This window comes from Acipenser ruthenus, chromosome 7, assembly GCF_902713425.1.
Source record: "Acipenser ruthenus chromosome 7, fAciRut3.2 maternal haplotype, whole genome shotgun sequence".
NCBI classification, from domain to species: domain Eukaryota; kingdom Metazoa; phylum Chordata; class Actinopteri; order Acipenseriformes; family Acipenseridae; genus Acipenser; species Acipenser ruthenus.
The window spans coordinates 34,220,976-34,237,095 of record NC_081195.1 but is presented as its reverse complement, the minus strand read 5'-3'; the positions used below and the strand labels follow the sequence as shown (position 1 = coordinate 34,237,095).

Genomic DNA, 16,120 nt, shown 5'->3' with positions numbered 1-16,120 from the left:
AAGGTAACTGTAATATTTCATTCCTTTTTCAATTTGTCTAGAAGGTAAACCAATAAGAATATTCTGGTTTAAAAATAAAATTATATGCTGATCGTGTCTGTCTCACGATAACTGCTTTCATTTTGCACCAATCTTCACCAAACTTTTGTCATGCACCCCTAGCCTCCTATAGACTCTTCTCATTGCACTTCCTACGTCCTTTCACTGCACTGAGATGGGCCAAAGCATGTCAATCACAAGGTGAAGCAGCTGGTTGGTTAATGGCAGGAAAGGTGGTGTTGAAAGGACAGAGAATTTATCTCTCCAGGTGAAATAACAAATATCACATGTATAATTGATGCAAGATCAAAATAATTCAGTTCAACAGACTGTCTGAAAGTAATTCATGCAAGGTGAGTATTGTATCAAAATAGAAATAAAGGTTATAGAACATGATGTGTTTCTCTCAGAACATCTGAGACCTTTATAGTGAATGGAAGTGCAACATTTATGGACTTATTTCCTTAGCAATACCCCTTTAAAAACCCTCAGTGGGATAATTAAACCCCAGCCAAACACAAACTGCACAAGAAAGCCGTACACAGAACAGTTTCATATTTTCACTTTTTTTAATGTTGCGCTGTATAAGGAAACCACATTTTTCATTTGTAAGCCACACTACAATAAGCCTTTTATTTATTTGTACTGTATATATACTGAAAAATGAAAGGTTCTTGATTGATAGTAAGGTTGTTACGTAGGTGATATGTGAACCTCCTACATGTAGCTGAGAGTCCATAAATAAAATTCAGCCCGGTACACGATTAGACAGCAGTGCATTTTCAAGTCTGGAGCATTCAAGTCATTGGTGTCTTCAACAGGGGGGACTCACTCACCACAGGTGCGTCTCACGGATTTCAGCAATAACCTGACTGGCTCTTTGTAGGGCCTGAAACAAGAGGAGAGAAGCCATTTACACATTTATTACACACACACACACCACAGGTTATATATTAGAAACACCTGTCATACCACCATCAATAAACAGGGAAGAAGACTACCACGGGGGCCAGGGCAGCACTGATTCAATGTGACCACCACGGGGTCCAGGGCAGCACTGATTCAATGTGACCACCACGGGGGCCAGGGCAGCACTGATTCAATGTGACCACCACGGGGTCCAGGGCAGCACTGATTCAATGTGACCACCACGGGGTCCAGGGCAGCACTGATTCAATGTGACCACCACGGGAGCCAGGGCGGCACTGATTCAATGTGACCACCATGGGGTCCAGGGCAGCACTGATTCAATGTGACCACCATGGGGTCCAGGGCAGCACTGATTCAATGTGACCACCATGGGGTCCAGGGCGGCACTGATTCAATGTGACCACCACGGGAGCCAGGGCAGCACTGATTCAATGTGACCACCACGGGAGCCAGGGCAGCACTGATTCAATGTGACCACCATGGGGTCCAGGGCGACACTGATTCAATGTGACCACCACGGGAGCCAGGGCACCACTGATTCAATGTGACCACCACGGGGTCCAGGGCAGCACTGATTCAATGTGACCACCACGGGAGCCAGGGCAGCACTGATTCAATGTGACCACCATGGGGTCCAGGGCAGCACTGATTCAATGTGACCACCATGGGGTCCAGGGCGGCACTGATTCAATGTGACCACCACGGGAGCCAGGGCAGCACTGATTCAATGTGACCACCACGGGAGCCAGGGCAGCACTGATTCAATGTGACCACCATGGGGTCCAGGGCGACACTGATTCAATGTGACCACCACGGGAGCCAGGGCACCACTGATTCAATGTGACCACCACGGGGGCCAGGGCAGCACTGATTCAATGTGACCACCACGGGGGCCAGGGCGGCACAGATTCAATGTGACCACCACGGGAGCCAGGGCACCACTGATTCAATGTTCCGAGGTGTTTTAATTGATGTCAACAACAGTTTAGAACAAAGCACCCCTGGTAGCATAATCAGATCAGATCGAACGGTTTGTGGAATGAAGTCTAATAAAGGAAACGTGAAGGATCAACTTTTCAAAAGCAAGTGAAAAGGTTCATTTCTACTGGACGTCATCTGTAATGGAACTTTGAGAGAATCCTAGAATACAGCTTTATCCAGAACTATAAAAGACTTACTGGTGCTAAATTTAGAGATACTAAAATAAACTAAACGTTGCGTTATTATGTTTTCTTGCAGTATTTCTGCAAGAACACAGCTTGTAAAGCGATGGATCTGTGTCAATACAAGTTCCCTGCCGCTCTGTCCCCACGCAGTACCTTCAACATGTCGGCAGCCTCGTTGCGTCGCTGAGCCATGTCCTCAGACTCTGTTAGCAGGTCCTCCAGCAGCAGGGTCTTGTACAGCTGCCCCACCAGCTCACTCTGCAGGTTGTCCTTCACGTTGTTCACCAGGAAGTGCATCACAGCCTTCGGGACGCTGAACGACAAGAGAAGGGCACAAAGACAACAAGGCCTTAATCAACTGATTTGAACAGTGGAGGAGATGCTGCTTTCACCAGAGTTCAAGAGCTGCTGTTTAGTTCCAATTGCCTGCCACAGATGCATGACTAAGTGTCTTTAGAGAAGTAAGAGCCAGAGCCATTGAGTGATCTGCCACGGTGATTTAGATTTCTGTTTGTTGGCAATAAACTGCAGTACACTAGATGGTGCCGGTAATATATATATATATATTTTTTATCTTCCAACTTCAGTGGATTAGATCTTTGTCTTACCTATGACATTTAACTAAATCCCTTCCCCTGCCTATGTGCCTATTCCCATCTATTAAAGGTTAATGATCACCACATGCATAACAAGCTCTTTTCATCATTTGGAGATTCTGAGAATTAAGTGGCGGTGGAGACCACAGCGAACCCTGTGGTATTAATGTGACTTACATCAGTGTAACCCCTTTTAAAAAAATATTATTACATCAATTATTTGCCTGGCATTTATTTCATGAGCATTTAAAGCTGCCTTAATTATGCGCTTGTCCCTTTAAGAACACGTTGTAAACACAGACTGGTCTATAAGCCTTTGCACTGGAGCTTTCAAGCAGCTTAAACTTGTAGTAGTATGAACTTTTTCCTTAATTAGAAATTTGTTATGTTCATTTGACACAGAGGATTTCAGAACATATTCTCTCTCTACAGTTGGAAATTATAATTGCATCTGTGAAGATGGCATAAATTTAATTGCAAAATACTATATAAAATATTTTTGCACATGTGTGAATTACAGTTTGGGCACTGGAATAACTGCACCGCATAAAGCAATTAATAACATTGTATTGATGCATTCTGTGATGTTACATATATACATTTACTTAAGCTCTGAGCATTTAAGTTACACTGAACCCTGAACTGATCTTTATAATAAAAGTAGCAGTTTACAAATACTTAATTACATCAAAACTGAATACACTGAGGAAGGCTACTTAAAAAGTTTGTATTAAACAGAAAATGTGGTCATATAATAGTAGAGTAATTTAAAAAAAAAAAAAATTGTACACTTTCTAAAGAGTGAGACTTACCTGTCCTGAATATTCTTCCTGACGATTAAGAAATAGGACTTGATGAGCCGCTCGATGACCTCGCAATCGCGCTGCTCCCTGGCTGACAGTTTCCTGGACACTGGCACCGGCTGAGGAGTGCAGAACACAAGGGGCTAATTGGGGGAGCTGCCCACTGCCCTGCAGAAACCTGAGAGATTCATGAAAAGTACCTACCACGTCCAGCAGGTTTATAGCATGGCCCTTCTGAGGGCTGGCCGGGAGTGAAGTCATGTACTTGGTCTTCTCTTCGTAAGTGCCATCTTCGGATTTGGATGCTTTCACCATTCCTCTCCAGCCTCCGGTGCCTGCGTCCTGGGTGCCATCGCCTGGGCCTCCCTGGAAGAGGAGATGGAAGAGGAGCACTCAGTCGCTCAGGGTGGGTTATGGGGAGGGGGGGTGTTGGAAGCAAAATGAGCAGAGAAGGTCAGAGCTGCTGTCAGCGGCTATCATGGGGATTACTACACCTCCCTCCGCCAGCTTCGATTTGAAGTATAAGAAAACAACCACTAGCTTACTGTTGCAGATTACTGTGTTCCAAGTTTGGTCTTTTATAATTATAAATTTGTGCTTACCAAATTTATTTGCCACGAGCGATCAGGGACAATATCACTTTGGGAGCGCACATTCAATCCTGACCATTGCACCCCCTGTCGTTTAATCCTGGACCACGCTCAAGCAGAGAATGAGAACAGCGGCGTTTTGTGCAAAATTGTGCGTCCAGTTGTGGCTAAACATACTCAATTCAATTACCTGAACACGATTCGGACACAGGCTTCCAGTGGTGAAAAGCACTGCATGTAAATTTATTTTTTAACAATCATACTGGGTTTGATATTTTGTATCTAAAATATGTCCTGGGCCTCAAACTGTTAGGTGGACATCTGTGTCTTGCACTCCACTGCCACATACTCTTGACTGAATTAAAGTTCCTCGTAAATCACTTTAAATTTAGACAAAAATACGATGTGCAAAAAAAAGAAAAAAATGATATTCAGAAGGCAAAAAAATAAAAAGCAATGGTCTCTGACGACAGTTGTAGAGATCGTTATCTAGTTGCAGTCAAAAACTCACATGTTTTTCTCTTACTACTACTTGATTCTTTGCAGTTTGTGTTTAAAAATAAATGTGCAACGATATGCTGTAGCCAAAAGGCAGCAAAGGCATCAAGGTATGTTCTGCAATGCTTCAAGTGAAAAGTATTTTAGGGTAAGTGTGCCTATTTTTGGTGTAATAAGATATGCATGTTTCTGAGAAGATTACTGAAACAGAAACAGAGAAAAAATGCCTTTTTGGGAGATTTGCAAGAAATTATTGAAAAGAATAAAAGGTGGGAAGTTAAGAGGAATCAGGCAGTGCAAGCAGAAATAAAAATGTGAGGTATCCAGTAGATCATACAGGATCCACACAGCATGCTCCCGCCACGTTATGGCTGATGACAGACCTTGGTGCCCTCAGCCTCAACGGCAGCAACAGTGGAGGGCTCCAGGGGGGCAGGAAGGAGCCCGCCAGGAACTTTGGAGGACTAGAAGGAGGTGAGAGATGGAGGTCAGAAGAAATTAGCAGCTGACTACAAGGGATCATTGAAGACTACCGTTGTGCAGCAGTTTAAGCCATTCCAGGTTTCCCCCTTCCGTGAGCATTAATTATACCTGAACAAAAAGGCGCATGCTTAATAAACTCACACTAAAAGCTGGAATGACTCGACAGGGGTGGAGTGGCACAAGGGTGTAAATGAGAATTCACTTTTTCATTTAGTGTCCCAGGTAGTTATAGTGTTTGAATAGACATGACCAAGAGGAGCCTGCAAGCTGTTTATCTCGTTAAGCATTAGGTATCTCTACAAAAGAATACCCTACTATAAAACTCACTCACTGGTGGTATCAATGTCTTCTCCGGAAGCCACGGGAAGCAAACAATGTTACAAGGCGCTTTTGTCCCCCCCCCCCCCCCGGTGAATTCTTACCCACATAAACTTACCCAAGCAGAAAATGAAGACAGGAGAGAAGCAGACCAAAGCAAATCAGTGGACAACAGATGGATATTGTTTCACTGTTAGTTTAGAGTTTGGGAGTTTTTCTTTTTAAAGAGGAAGAATACATTTGAATTGAATTGGTTTGGGGAATTACATTAAATAGGAAATACAAGGTATTGTAAACAGTAATTTCCCCCATACCTTATCACGAGGTACAGAGGGTGGCAGCTCCCTCATTCTGTTACGCCTTTGCTCCTGGAACATATAAAGATGATCAGTAATGACAGTATTTTTTTATATATAAATTTAGTCGTTGACAATTATTTTTATTATTTTCTCCCAATTTTGAATGGCCAATTATTTTATTAAGCTCAGCTCACCGCTACCACCCCTGCGCTGACTCGGGAGGGTGAAGACGAACACACACTGTCCTCCAAAGCGTGTGCCGTCAGCCGACCGCTTTTTTTCACACTGCAGACTCACCATGCAGCCTCCCAAGAGCTACAGCGTCGGAGGACAACGCAGCTCTCGGGTAGCTTACAGGCAAGCCCGCAGGCACCCGGCCAGACTACAGGGGTCGCTGGTGCACGGTGAGCCGAGGACACCCTGGCCTACCTAACCCTCCCTCCCCCCGGGCGACGCTCGGTCAATTGTGCGCCGCCCCCCGGGAGCTCCCGTCCTCGGTCAGCAAAGGAATAGCCTGGACTCGACCTCGCGACGTCCAGAATATAGGGCGCATCCTGCACTCTACGCAAGTGCTTTTACTGGATGCACCACTCAGGAGCCCATTTTTTTAAAAAAAAGAATGAAATCACATCACATTATGATTAAATGTTAAATACATTATTTAAAATCTTAAGATTCTAGTTGATGCAAAACTTTTGGCCAGAGCTGTACATTACAGATGCACTTCCTGGGTCATTTCATTCAAGCACCCTACAATCATTTTAGAAGGAAGTCAGGTTTTGGGTAGTGCCCTCAATAGTGTAAAGGTACAATCTCAAACATGTGTACACTGAAGAAGGCACTAGTTGAAATGTGACTTAGTTTCTTACAAGTCTTAGGAGGCTGTGTGGTCCAGTGGTTAAAGAAAAGGGCTTGTAACCAGGAGGTCTCCGGTTCAAATCCCACCTCAACCACTGACTCATTGTGTGACCCTGAGCAAGTCACTTAACCTCCTTGTGCTCCGTCTTTCGGGAGAGAAGTAATTGGAAGTGACTCTGCAGCTGATGCATAGTTCACACACCCTAGTCTCTGTAAGTCGCCTTGGATAAAGGTGTCTGCTAAATAAACAAATAATAAAGTCTTAGCTTGAACTTTTATGAGGAACTACAGGGTTTGTTAGACGACGACACTGTGCTGGCAATATCTTAGTAATTCCCGGGGCCTGCAGAAATAAGTGTATAAACACAGCCTTTTAAACAGACTCACCTCTATGTTGCTGTTCATAAGCCCACAGGCATCTGCAAAGTCTGGGTGTTTGGTGTTGATGTAGGCCAGTTCAATAGCCACCAAGTTATGCACCTACGGAAATACAATGGCTTCAGTTAACAAAGTTTCCTTTCTAATCTCAAGTAATTGTCATACATGTGAAAAAAAATAAACATGGTTTCAAAGTTTTAGCTTTTTTAAAGTCACAAAAGTATGTATGTGTTCTTTATACATAAGTGTGGATAGATTTAGCAGATAATAACTTTTTCATATCATGGAGCAAGTATTTAATTCCCCACCCCCCCCCCCCCCCACCCCCACAGACCTACATTTAAATGCAACACAGAATACTGCGAAAATCTCACTGTTCCAAATTACACTGCGTTTCTAAGCAGATGTAAAGTTTGATCTAATTCAGGTTTAAGCATAAACCTTTTTCCACTTATATAAACACATAAATCAAAATTTTCCATGAATGTTCAGTTTAGGCCAGGGTTCGATCGCGAGCTACTGGTCGATCTCAAAGCCTTAATAATCATGAAACATTTTATTTTAAAATGTATGCTTTAATTTTACTATTTACTAATCTCAAGTTAGAAACAACAGAAAATTACTAAAATTCGTTTGGGGGGGGGGGGGGGGAATAAACAACTTTTTTGCCTTATTTCCAGACAGACCGACCGGAAGTTCTTGGTTTAGTTCTGTAAAGCGGTCGAAGGTGAAGTGGTGACGTAAATTAATAACGCCATCCAGTCAAACAGAGTGAGAAGTCAAATGTATTAAACACGTAAATTTTCTCTGCAAATGGTATATTTATTTGAGAATACATTGGATTTCCGAAGAATAAGCCTTTTTGTTAACCGCTACCAACGTTTAATTTCATTGTTGTTTTTTTGGTTTAAATAATAAGCACAATGAGAAGGGCTGTCTACTTCAAAGAAGGCAAAAACCTGAGTGGGAGGAGGAGTATTTTTTTACCACAGTGAATGACAAATGCGTTTGTTTAATTTGCAATGCACACTTGGCTCTGGCAAAAAAGGGAAATCTTGAAAGACACTTAAAACGATTCATAAAAACAACAACAAACACTTTCCAATTAAAACGGAGCTCCAAAAAAAGAAGGTAAGCGAACTTAAAATCACTATTAAAAGGATCAGCAGTCAATGTTCACCAAGCAAACCACCACATCCAAGGCAGCAACAATTGCTTCATTTCGTGTCAGTAATTTGATAAAAAAAAAACTAAATAAACCATTCAAAGGCAAGCTTTTTAAAGAAGCTTTTCTTGAAGCAGTGGATGCATTGTTTGACAGTTTCAAAAACAAATCAAAAATAATATCTGCAATCAAGGACATTCAGCTTTCAGGGAACTCAGTAACTCGCCAGATTGACTCAATGTCGGAAGACATCTCATTTCAGTTAAAAAATGGGATTGAAAATTGTGGGATTTTTTTCTCTTCAGTTTGATGAATCGGTCGATGTTGTTGACACATCTCAGCTGGGTGTATTCATTAGAATGGTTTTCAATGATTGCAGTGTAAAGGAGGAACTACTGACAACAATTCCGTTGAAGGAAAAAACTAGGAGGACAGGATGTTTAAGCTGCCTTTAAAAAATACATTACGGAACATAAAATACCAATATGTAAACTCGCGCCCATTACAACAGGATTGGTTCGATCAATGGGTTTATCTCGCTCTGCAAAAGGGACCCTGATTTCCCCCCGTTCCTGAATTATCACTGCATCATACACCAACAAGCTCTGTGTGGAAAGGTTCTGAACCTAAACGATGTTACGGACTTTGTTGTTAAAGTTGTAAATTAAATTTGTTCAAGACCACTGCAGAGAAGGCTGTTCAAAACTTTACTTGATGAAATTGATGCACAGTATGGTGACCTACTACTGCACACAGACGGGAGATGGTTAAGCAGGGCGTAAGTACTGCAACGATTCAGAGATCTTCTGCCACAAATCTAGATTCTAAAAAAAATCTTTCAATGAACACTACCACCAACTTGATGACAAGCTGTGGCTTTTAGAGCTGGCTTTCCTGACTGACCTGATGGCAAAACTGAACGAATTAAAACATGGAACTTCAGGGAACACAGAAAGACATTACTGAAATGATAAGCTCAGTGAAAACCTTCCAAGAGAAACTGAAACTGTGGATAAAACGGTTGATGTCGGTGAAATTGCAGAACAAATTGGGTCAGTATTTAACCTTGACAAGGCAGATCTTGAAAATAAAATAACCATTCAACATGACATCCAACTAAATGCAGAGCTTCATATGCTACTATTTGGGCACTGATCAGTACCTCAAAATACCCAGAAATAAAGAAGGTTGCACTGTGTGTAAAATCATTTTTTGTGAGTCTGCATTTTCAAGCATGAAAATAATAAAATTAAAATACAGATCAACAATGACTGATGCTTACCTGAATGACTGCATGAGACATGCTCTCACCAAGTACACACCAAACTTCAACAAGCTGGCTGATGAGGTGCAATGCCAGGCCTCTCACTAATGAGAAGTTTCAGTTACATTCATTATTTTTTTATTAGAGCCTATAGGTAGATCGCAAGACTTTGGATAAATCTAAAAGTAGCTCCTCATCAGGAAAAGGTTGGGGATCCCTGGTTTAGGCTATTTCACTAATGAAGAAGGCCGTTGAAAACCCACTATTCAGCCATCCTCATTTGTAACTACAGTATTGAACCAGTGCTCATGGTGTGTCCTCTATGTTTCCAGGTGTCTGTGAACTTCACTGTTTTTAAAAGACTGCAAATTACATAAATGTAACCTATAGTTAAATAGAGTGAAATCAATAGACCTGGACCCAGAACTGAGGTGACACACCTACCATTTCATTGGTAACTGAACGGAGGTGACACACCTACCATTTCATTGGTAACTGAACGGAGGTGACACACCTACCATTTCATTGGTAACTGAACAGAGGTGACACACCTACCATTTCATTGGTAACTGAACAGAGGTGACACACCTACCATTTCATTGGTAACTGGTAACCTCTTCCTCAGGAGTGATGTGACAACTTCCACTATAGCATCGTGGAGCTTCGGAAATCTCAGCAGCTCCTGAACAAGACAGAGGCATCTTTATTAAACATGTGCACCACTGCTGCTGCTGTGTAATTTGAAGATGGGACCATATCTATCAGGGATACCAAGGCATTAAGTAAGCAATGGGTATGAACAGGTTTTAAAAAATAAAAATAAAAAGACAAAACGGGCAAGGGCAGTGGCTTTCAAACTTGGTCCTCAAATACTCACAATGGGCCATGTTTTTGTTTCATCCAAGACAGCGCTTACAGACACAGTTTCTGCAACTTTACACAGAGTGTAGCTGCAGCGATTGCTCTAGAATCTGTGTTCCCCATCAGACAGCAACTCATACTGGACAGCTGTGTGTACTGGAGGACCAGGTTTGAGGCTAGCGTGTTGGAGATGAGATTCTAATCCTCGTTCCCTGCATCTGTGCCCCTTACCTCCCTGTACCTGCGTTCTGGATGGTGATGCACCCTCTGGAATCCCCAGTGAAAACCAGTGACTTCGCACAGCCAGCACACAAACCTGTGCTTTCCTGACTGGTTTGACTTACCCTGCACATCACGTGGCCATGCATTTTACCAGGCGACATTCATTTTTGTTTCAACCAGAAACTAAATATTAATTTTAGATATGCACTGTTTGCACAGAAGACATCGCTTACAGAGACACAGCTTCTGCATTTTTTACATAGTGTAGCTGCAGCGATTGCTCTAGAATCTGTGATCATCATCAGACTGCAACACATACTGGACAACTGCGTGTCCCTGAGGGCCGAGTGGGAGACTAGGGTGTTGGAGATGAGGTTGTAATCCCGGTTCCCTGCCCCTCCGGCCCCCTGTACCTGCGTGCTGTAGTTGCTGCAGTGCTGGATGATCCTCTGCATCTCCTCGTGCACCAGCTCCACACAGCGCAGGCTCGGCTCCTCCAGCCTCTTCACCTGCCGCTTCACGAGCAGCTCGAAGGAGATTTCAGGGACAAACAGAGCAGGACGGGGCCCCTGAACGAAACCATGCACAACACATTACGATACATAGAAATTGGGGCACACAGGTTCACAACTTGCTTGTCAGTAGGGAGTGCATATCTATTGCAATTGCAAGGCTTCCGTTGACAAGTAGACATTAGTCTACCTTCACAACTGGCATTCATCACACCAGAGCTATTCTTGAATTGTTTGAAAGTGCATTATTCCAAGGAGTGATTTTATGATTCTACTGATGACATATACAGATACATACAGTGCCTCTCATTTATACCCGGGTGATGCTCTCTGTCCCGTATTGGCATATCTACCGCTCTCTGCAGTCAGGTATAGGGAAGTATTGCACAACATCTCTATGCACAGATTTCAGAAGCCATGTGTTAGGATTGATTTGTTTTTACCGATGACATGCATTGGTTAAGATGGGTGAGATCCTTACTTTAGCCAAAAGAGAGTTTTGGTTCAAAACAGGTCTGCCGCCATAAGAGTGTTTGCTTGCCCCAACAGGAACAGTTGACAGCGAAATCAACAATCAAGGAAGAGTACAGAGTTTTTCTTTTTAACCCAGCATTTGGTTTTAATGATGCAATATTATTTTTCCCCAGATTTACTAAGATTTTGCTCAGGTAAAATGTTTGTTCCCCTTTTTACTAAGTGGAATAAAACAAACTCAGGATGTAGGTAGAAGCTGTCTTAAAAAAAAAAAAAAAAACCATCAGTAGCTCTTTAATCCACCAAGAGTAAACTTTGCGTTGAAAGATAGTTTAGTAAATCTAACCTATTGAGTTGGATCGTATGCTGAATCTGTACTATCTCGTTATAATGCCTGGTTCCCAGTTACAGTGTTATATGGGGGGGGGGCTGTACTACTCATTTATTTCAGCAGGCCAGGCTCCATAAACAGCCCCAATTGTTCCCTTGTACCTGGCCAGGTGTGCTGTAAAGCTGCAGCCCTTTAATGTACATGTATGGGTTTGAAGTAGCATTGTAATGTAATCATTTTACTCACCGTGGCGTTTCTGATGGCAGTTAGGACGTCTATGGTAGTGAGTCCACCTAGAGGATCCACCGACTCTAATGTGCGGCCAAAGGTCTCATGAAATATGTAGCAAATCCTAGCGCCACCACACCTGCAATAAAAAATGTTATATACTGTATATATATATATATATATATATATATATATATATATATATATATATATATATAGAAATTGAATCTTCTAAAACAAAGAAAAACAAAACTTGAACTGAATCATATGCTATAGATCTATCATTTCAGGGAGGCATTTTAGTGTTTTATCATACTTATAAAATGGATAAGTACACAGAAATTAAATAATAAAACACATTCTTAATGCACGACAAATACTCAGCAAGCTTATCCACTCAGGCAGCTCAATTTTTCCAAGCTGTTCTATAAATTCATGTATCGTCTCGGTCAAGCACAAAAAAAAAACAACCATGGGAAAAGCATGGGAAAACTGCACAATTAATGTGCAAATGCCCTGCTTTATGAGGGTTTTATCAATAATAATTGTGTCCGAGTCTTCTAAATCTAAAAACAGATCAGCATCACTGCTACCGAGATGTTTTATCTTAATTTTCAAAAGCCAACACACAAAAATGCAGACAATTTTCAGGGGATGATGGCTGGAGGCTTGGCGGCCAAGTGGTTAAGAAAAGGGCTTGATACCAGGAGGTTCCCAGTTCAAAACCCGGCCCTGCCACGCCACTGACTCACTGTGTGTGACCCTGAGCAAGTCACTTAACCTCCTTGTGCTTCGTCCAGCAGTTGTTCATGCACAGTTCATCCCCTAGTCTCTGTAAGTTGTTTGGTTAAAAGCATCTGTTAAATGACTAAATAATAATAATAATAATAATAATAATAATAATAATAATAATAATAATAATAATAATAATAATAATAATAATAATAATAATAAATAATAATAATAATAATAGAAAATGTCAGCGTGGTCCCGCCCCACTCACAGCTCGGAGGTCTCGATGTACTTGGCAGTACCCTCGATGGTGTTGCAGTACTCGGAAGCGAACTTGGTGATGAGCTGCAGCAGCGTGGCACTCTTATCCTCCACCGGCTCCCCGTAGCTGTTGAGCAGAGACTGGTACTGGGCAGCCAGCACGTTGATTCTAGTCTTCAGCTCAGGCAAACAATCGCGGATGTGATGCATTAACAACCTGAAACACACAGGGGTGGCAAATCCTCAGGGCTTGTTTTATTACACACTGTTATTGCTATTATATACAGTGCCTTGCAAAAGTATTCAGACCCCTGACCAATTCTCTCATATTACTGAATTACAAATGGTACATTGAAATTTCGTTCTGTTTGATATTTTATTTTAAAACACTGAAACTCAAAATCAATTATTGTAAGGTGACATTGGTTTTATGTTGGGAAATATTTTTAAGAAAAATAAAAAACTGAAATATCTTGCTTGCATAAGTATTCAACCCCTGTGCTGTGGAAGCTCCCAGTTTACACCAATGAAAGAAATTGCCCTAACGAGGACACAATTACCTTACCATTGGCCTCCACCTGTGAACCATTAAAGTTGCTGTCACATTTTCTGGATAAAAACCCCACTGTTGAAGGATCATTGGTCAGGCTGTGAATCTGAAGGAAAATGAAGACCTAAGAGCATTCTACAGAAGTTAGAGATAAAGTAATACAAATGCATAGATTAAGGAAAGGGTACAAAATAATATCCAAGTGTTTGGATATCCCAGTGAGCACAGTTGGATCAATAATCAGGAAGTGGAAGCTGCATCACACCACCCAGGCACTGCCAAGAAAAGGCCGTCCCTCAAAACTCAGCGCTCAAACAAGAAGGAGACTTGTGAGAGAAGCCACAGAGAGGCCAACAATCACTTTGAAGGAGCTACAGAGTTCAGTGGCTGGGAGTGGAGTAATGGTGCACCAGTCAACCATATCAAGAGCTCTGCATAACACTGGCCTGTATGGGAGGGTGGCAAGAAAGAAGCCGTTACTCAAAAAGTACCATCTGAAAGCACGTCTGGAGTTTGCCAGAAAGCAATGAGAGTGACCCAGCTGCAATGTGGGAAAAGGTTTTGTGGTCAGATGAGACCAAGATAGAGCTTTTTGGCCAAAACTCAAAGCGCTATGTGTGGCGCAAACCTAACACTGCCCATGCCTCAAGACACACCATCCCTACAGTGAAGTATGGTGGTGGCAGCATCATGCTGTGGGGATGCTTCTCATCAGCAGGGACAGCATCTTGTTAAAACTGAAGGAAGAATGGATGGAGCAAAATACAGGGAAATACTGCAAGAGAACCTGCTTCAGTCCGCTAGAAAACTGAAGCTTGGGAGGAAATTCACCTTTCAGCAGGACAATGATCCCAAGCACAAGGCCAAAGCAACATTGGAGTGGCTCAAGAACAAAAAGGTGAATGTCCTACAGTGGCCCAGTCAAAGTCTTGATCTCAATCCCATTGAGAATCTGTGGCACTATTTGAAAATTGTGGTCCACAAGCGTGTCCAACCAACCTGAACAACCTGGAGCAAATCTGCCAAGAAGAATGGGCCAAAATCACTCCGACACTGTGTGCAAAGCTGGTACATACTTACCCCAAAAGACTTAAAGCTGTTATTGCAGCGAAAGGTGGCTCTACCAAATATTAATGTGTGGGGGTTGAATACTTATGCAAGCAAGATATTTCAGTTTTTTATTTTTCTTAAAAATATTTCCCAACATAAAACCAATGTCACCTTACAATAATTGATTTTGAGTTTCAGTGTTTTAAAATAAAATATCAAACAGAACGAAATTTCAATGTACCATTTGTAATTCAGTAATATGAGAGAATTGGTCAGGGGTCTGAATACTTGTGCAAGGCACTGTATATATATATATATATATATATATATATATATATATATATATATATATATATATATATATATATATATATATATATATATATATATATATATATATTCCCCCACGGGATATAATACTATTTACAATTATATAATCGATATAATAAAAAATACCCCAGATGACAGGAATGCTTCCAAATCCGCTTTTAAAACACTCAATGCAGAAGTTAATTGCCATTGATTGGAATTCAATTGCAAAGGCGAGGGAAGGACAGCTTCTTTCTTGTTTTGAAATTAACACAATTAATGGATTTATTTAATACCTGTCGATATATACTTCTTAAAGGCAATTATGAATATGAGTATCAGCACACCCCTACTTATAAGCCCCCTAGCCCATACATGTCAGTACATAAAGCCTTTTGAATAGATCTAAACAGTTAAATACAGATTAAAAAAAAAAAAATAGACCGGTATGCACTGTTAGTGAAATTGGTTTTCATAACCTTGTTACATAAAGGTTACATAGGTATTTAGATACACTGATGTTCCGATCAAGTGAATAGACACAGAAAGAAAGAAAAAACACTTGTTATTGTATTTACTTCACCACCTTCTTCTGTGTATTAGCAATTATCCCCCCCCCCCCCCAATCACACAAGTATGTTAATAACATTCAGGTCTAGTGTTGACAATATTTTGTACCAAACTGTCTATATAGTTGTCTCTGGCTAAGACAACACCCCTCGGGAACGAATCAATAAATACAAATGTATTTATGTCATGACGCATGTGCATCAGCATCTGAAATGATCAGAATAAGAGAAAAGCAATATGCAATTGTATGTTAATAAACTAACTAACAAACTAATGTTAATAAACTACCTAACAAACTAAATTAACAAAGCTAACATTAAAAATGCATCAGCGGCTCTAATAGTAATTATTAATTCATTTTATCACAGTGGTTATTAACACAGCATCGCCCTACACACGTTAAATGCAGCAGCAGCTCTAGATTACTCTTCTTATGATAAGTCAGTTTTGAAAAGATTGAATAAACCATTTGAGTTTAAGGATAATGAGTTATCAATTTGAAACAAATCGGTATTTGTGCCAAAAAGGTGTTCTTTTAAGCAAAGTTCCTGTTCCTTTAGGCGGAGCATTTACAATAGGAAAATTCCATTTCACCACAAGGGTGTTCCCGAAGCCGAAGTGTTATCTTAGGAG

The 16,120-nt window shown here is 41.3% G+C and overlaps 1 protein-coding gene across 4 annotated transcripts in view; it reads right to left on the bottom strand.

Moving 5' to 3' along the window:
• Nucleotides 1-589: 589 nt before the first annotated feature.
• Nucleotides 590-16,120, bottom strand: part of LOC117972587 (dynamin-1-like protein) — a 38,204-nt gene continuing 22,673 nt past the window's right edge. For 2 of the 4 annotated variants that reach the window (XM_059026818.1, XM_059026819.1), the window contains 12 exons: nucleotides 13,019-13,225; nucleotides 12,034-12,154; nucleotides 10,884-11,039; nucleotides 9,980-10,069; nucleotides 6,968-7,060; nucleotides 5,738-5,791; nucleotides 5,006-5,086; nucleotides 4,027-4,041; nucleotides 3,739-3,900; nucleotides 3,544-3,653; nucleotides 2,289-2,448; nucleotides 590-928 (listed from right to left, as the gene is read on the bottom strand). In XM_059026818.1, coding sequence (XP_058882801.1) covers nucleotides 872-928; nucleotides 2,289-2,448; nucleotides 3,544-3,653; nucleotides 3,739-3,900; nucleotides 4,027-4,041; nucleotides 5,006-5,086; nucleotides 5,738-5,791; nucleotides 6,968-7,060; nucleotides 9,980-10,069; nucleotides 10,884-11,039; nucleotides 12,034-12,154; nucleotides 13,019-13,225 — 1,306 coding nt within the window. In that variant the 3' untranslated portion in view covers nucleotides 590-871. The remainder of the gene's footprint in view (nucleotides 929-2,288; nucleotides 2,449-3,543; nucleotides 3,654-3,738; nucleotides 3,901-4,026; nucleotides 4,042-5,005; nucleotides 5,087-5,737; nucleotides 5,792-6,967; nucleotides 7,061-9,979; nucleotides 10,070-10,883; nucleotides 11,040-12,033; nucleotides 12,155-13,018; nucleotides 13,226-16,120) is intronic. The other 2 variants (XM_059026816.1, XM_059026817.1) reach the window with 1 other exon arrangement.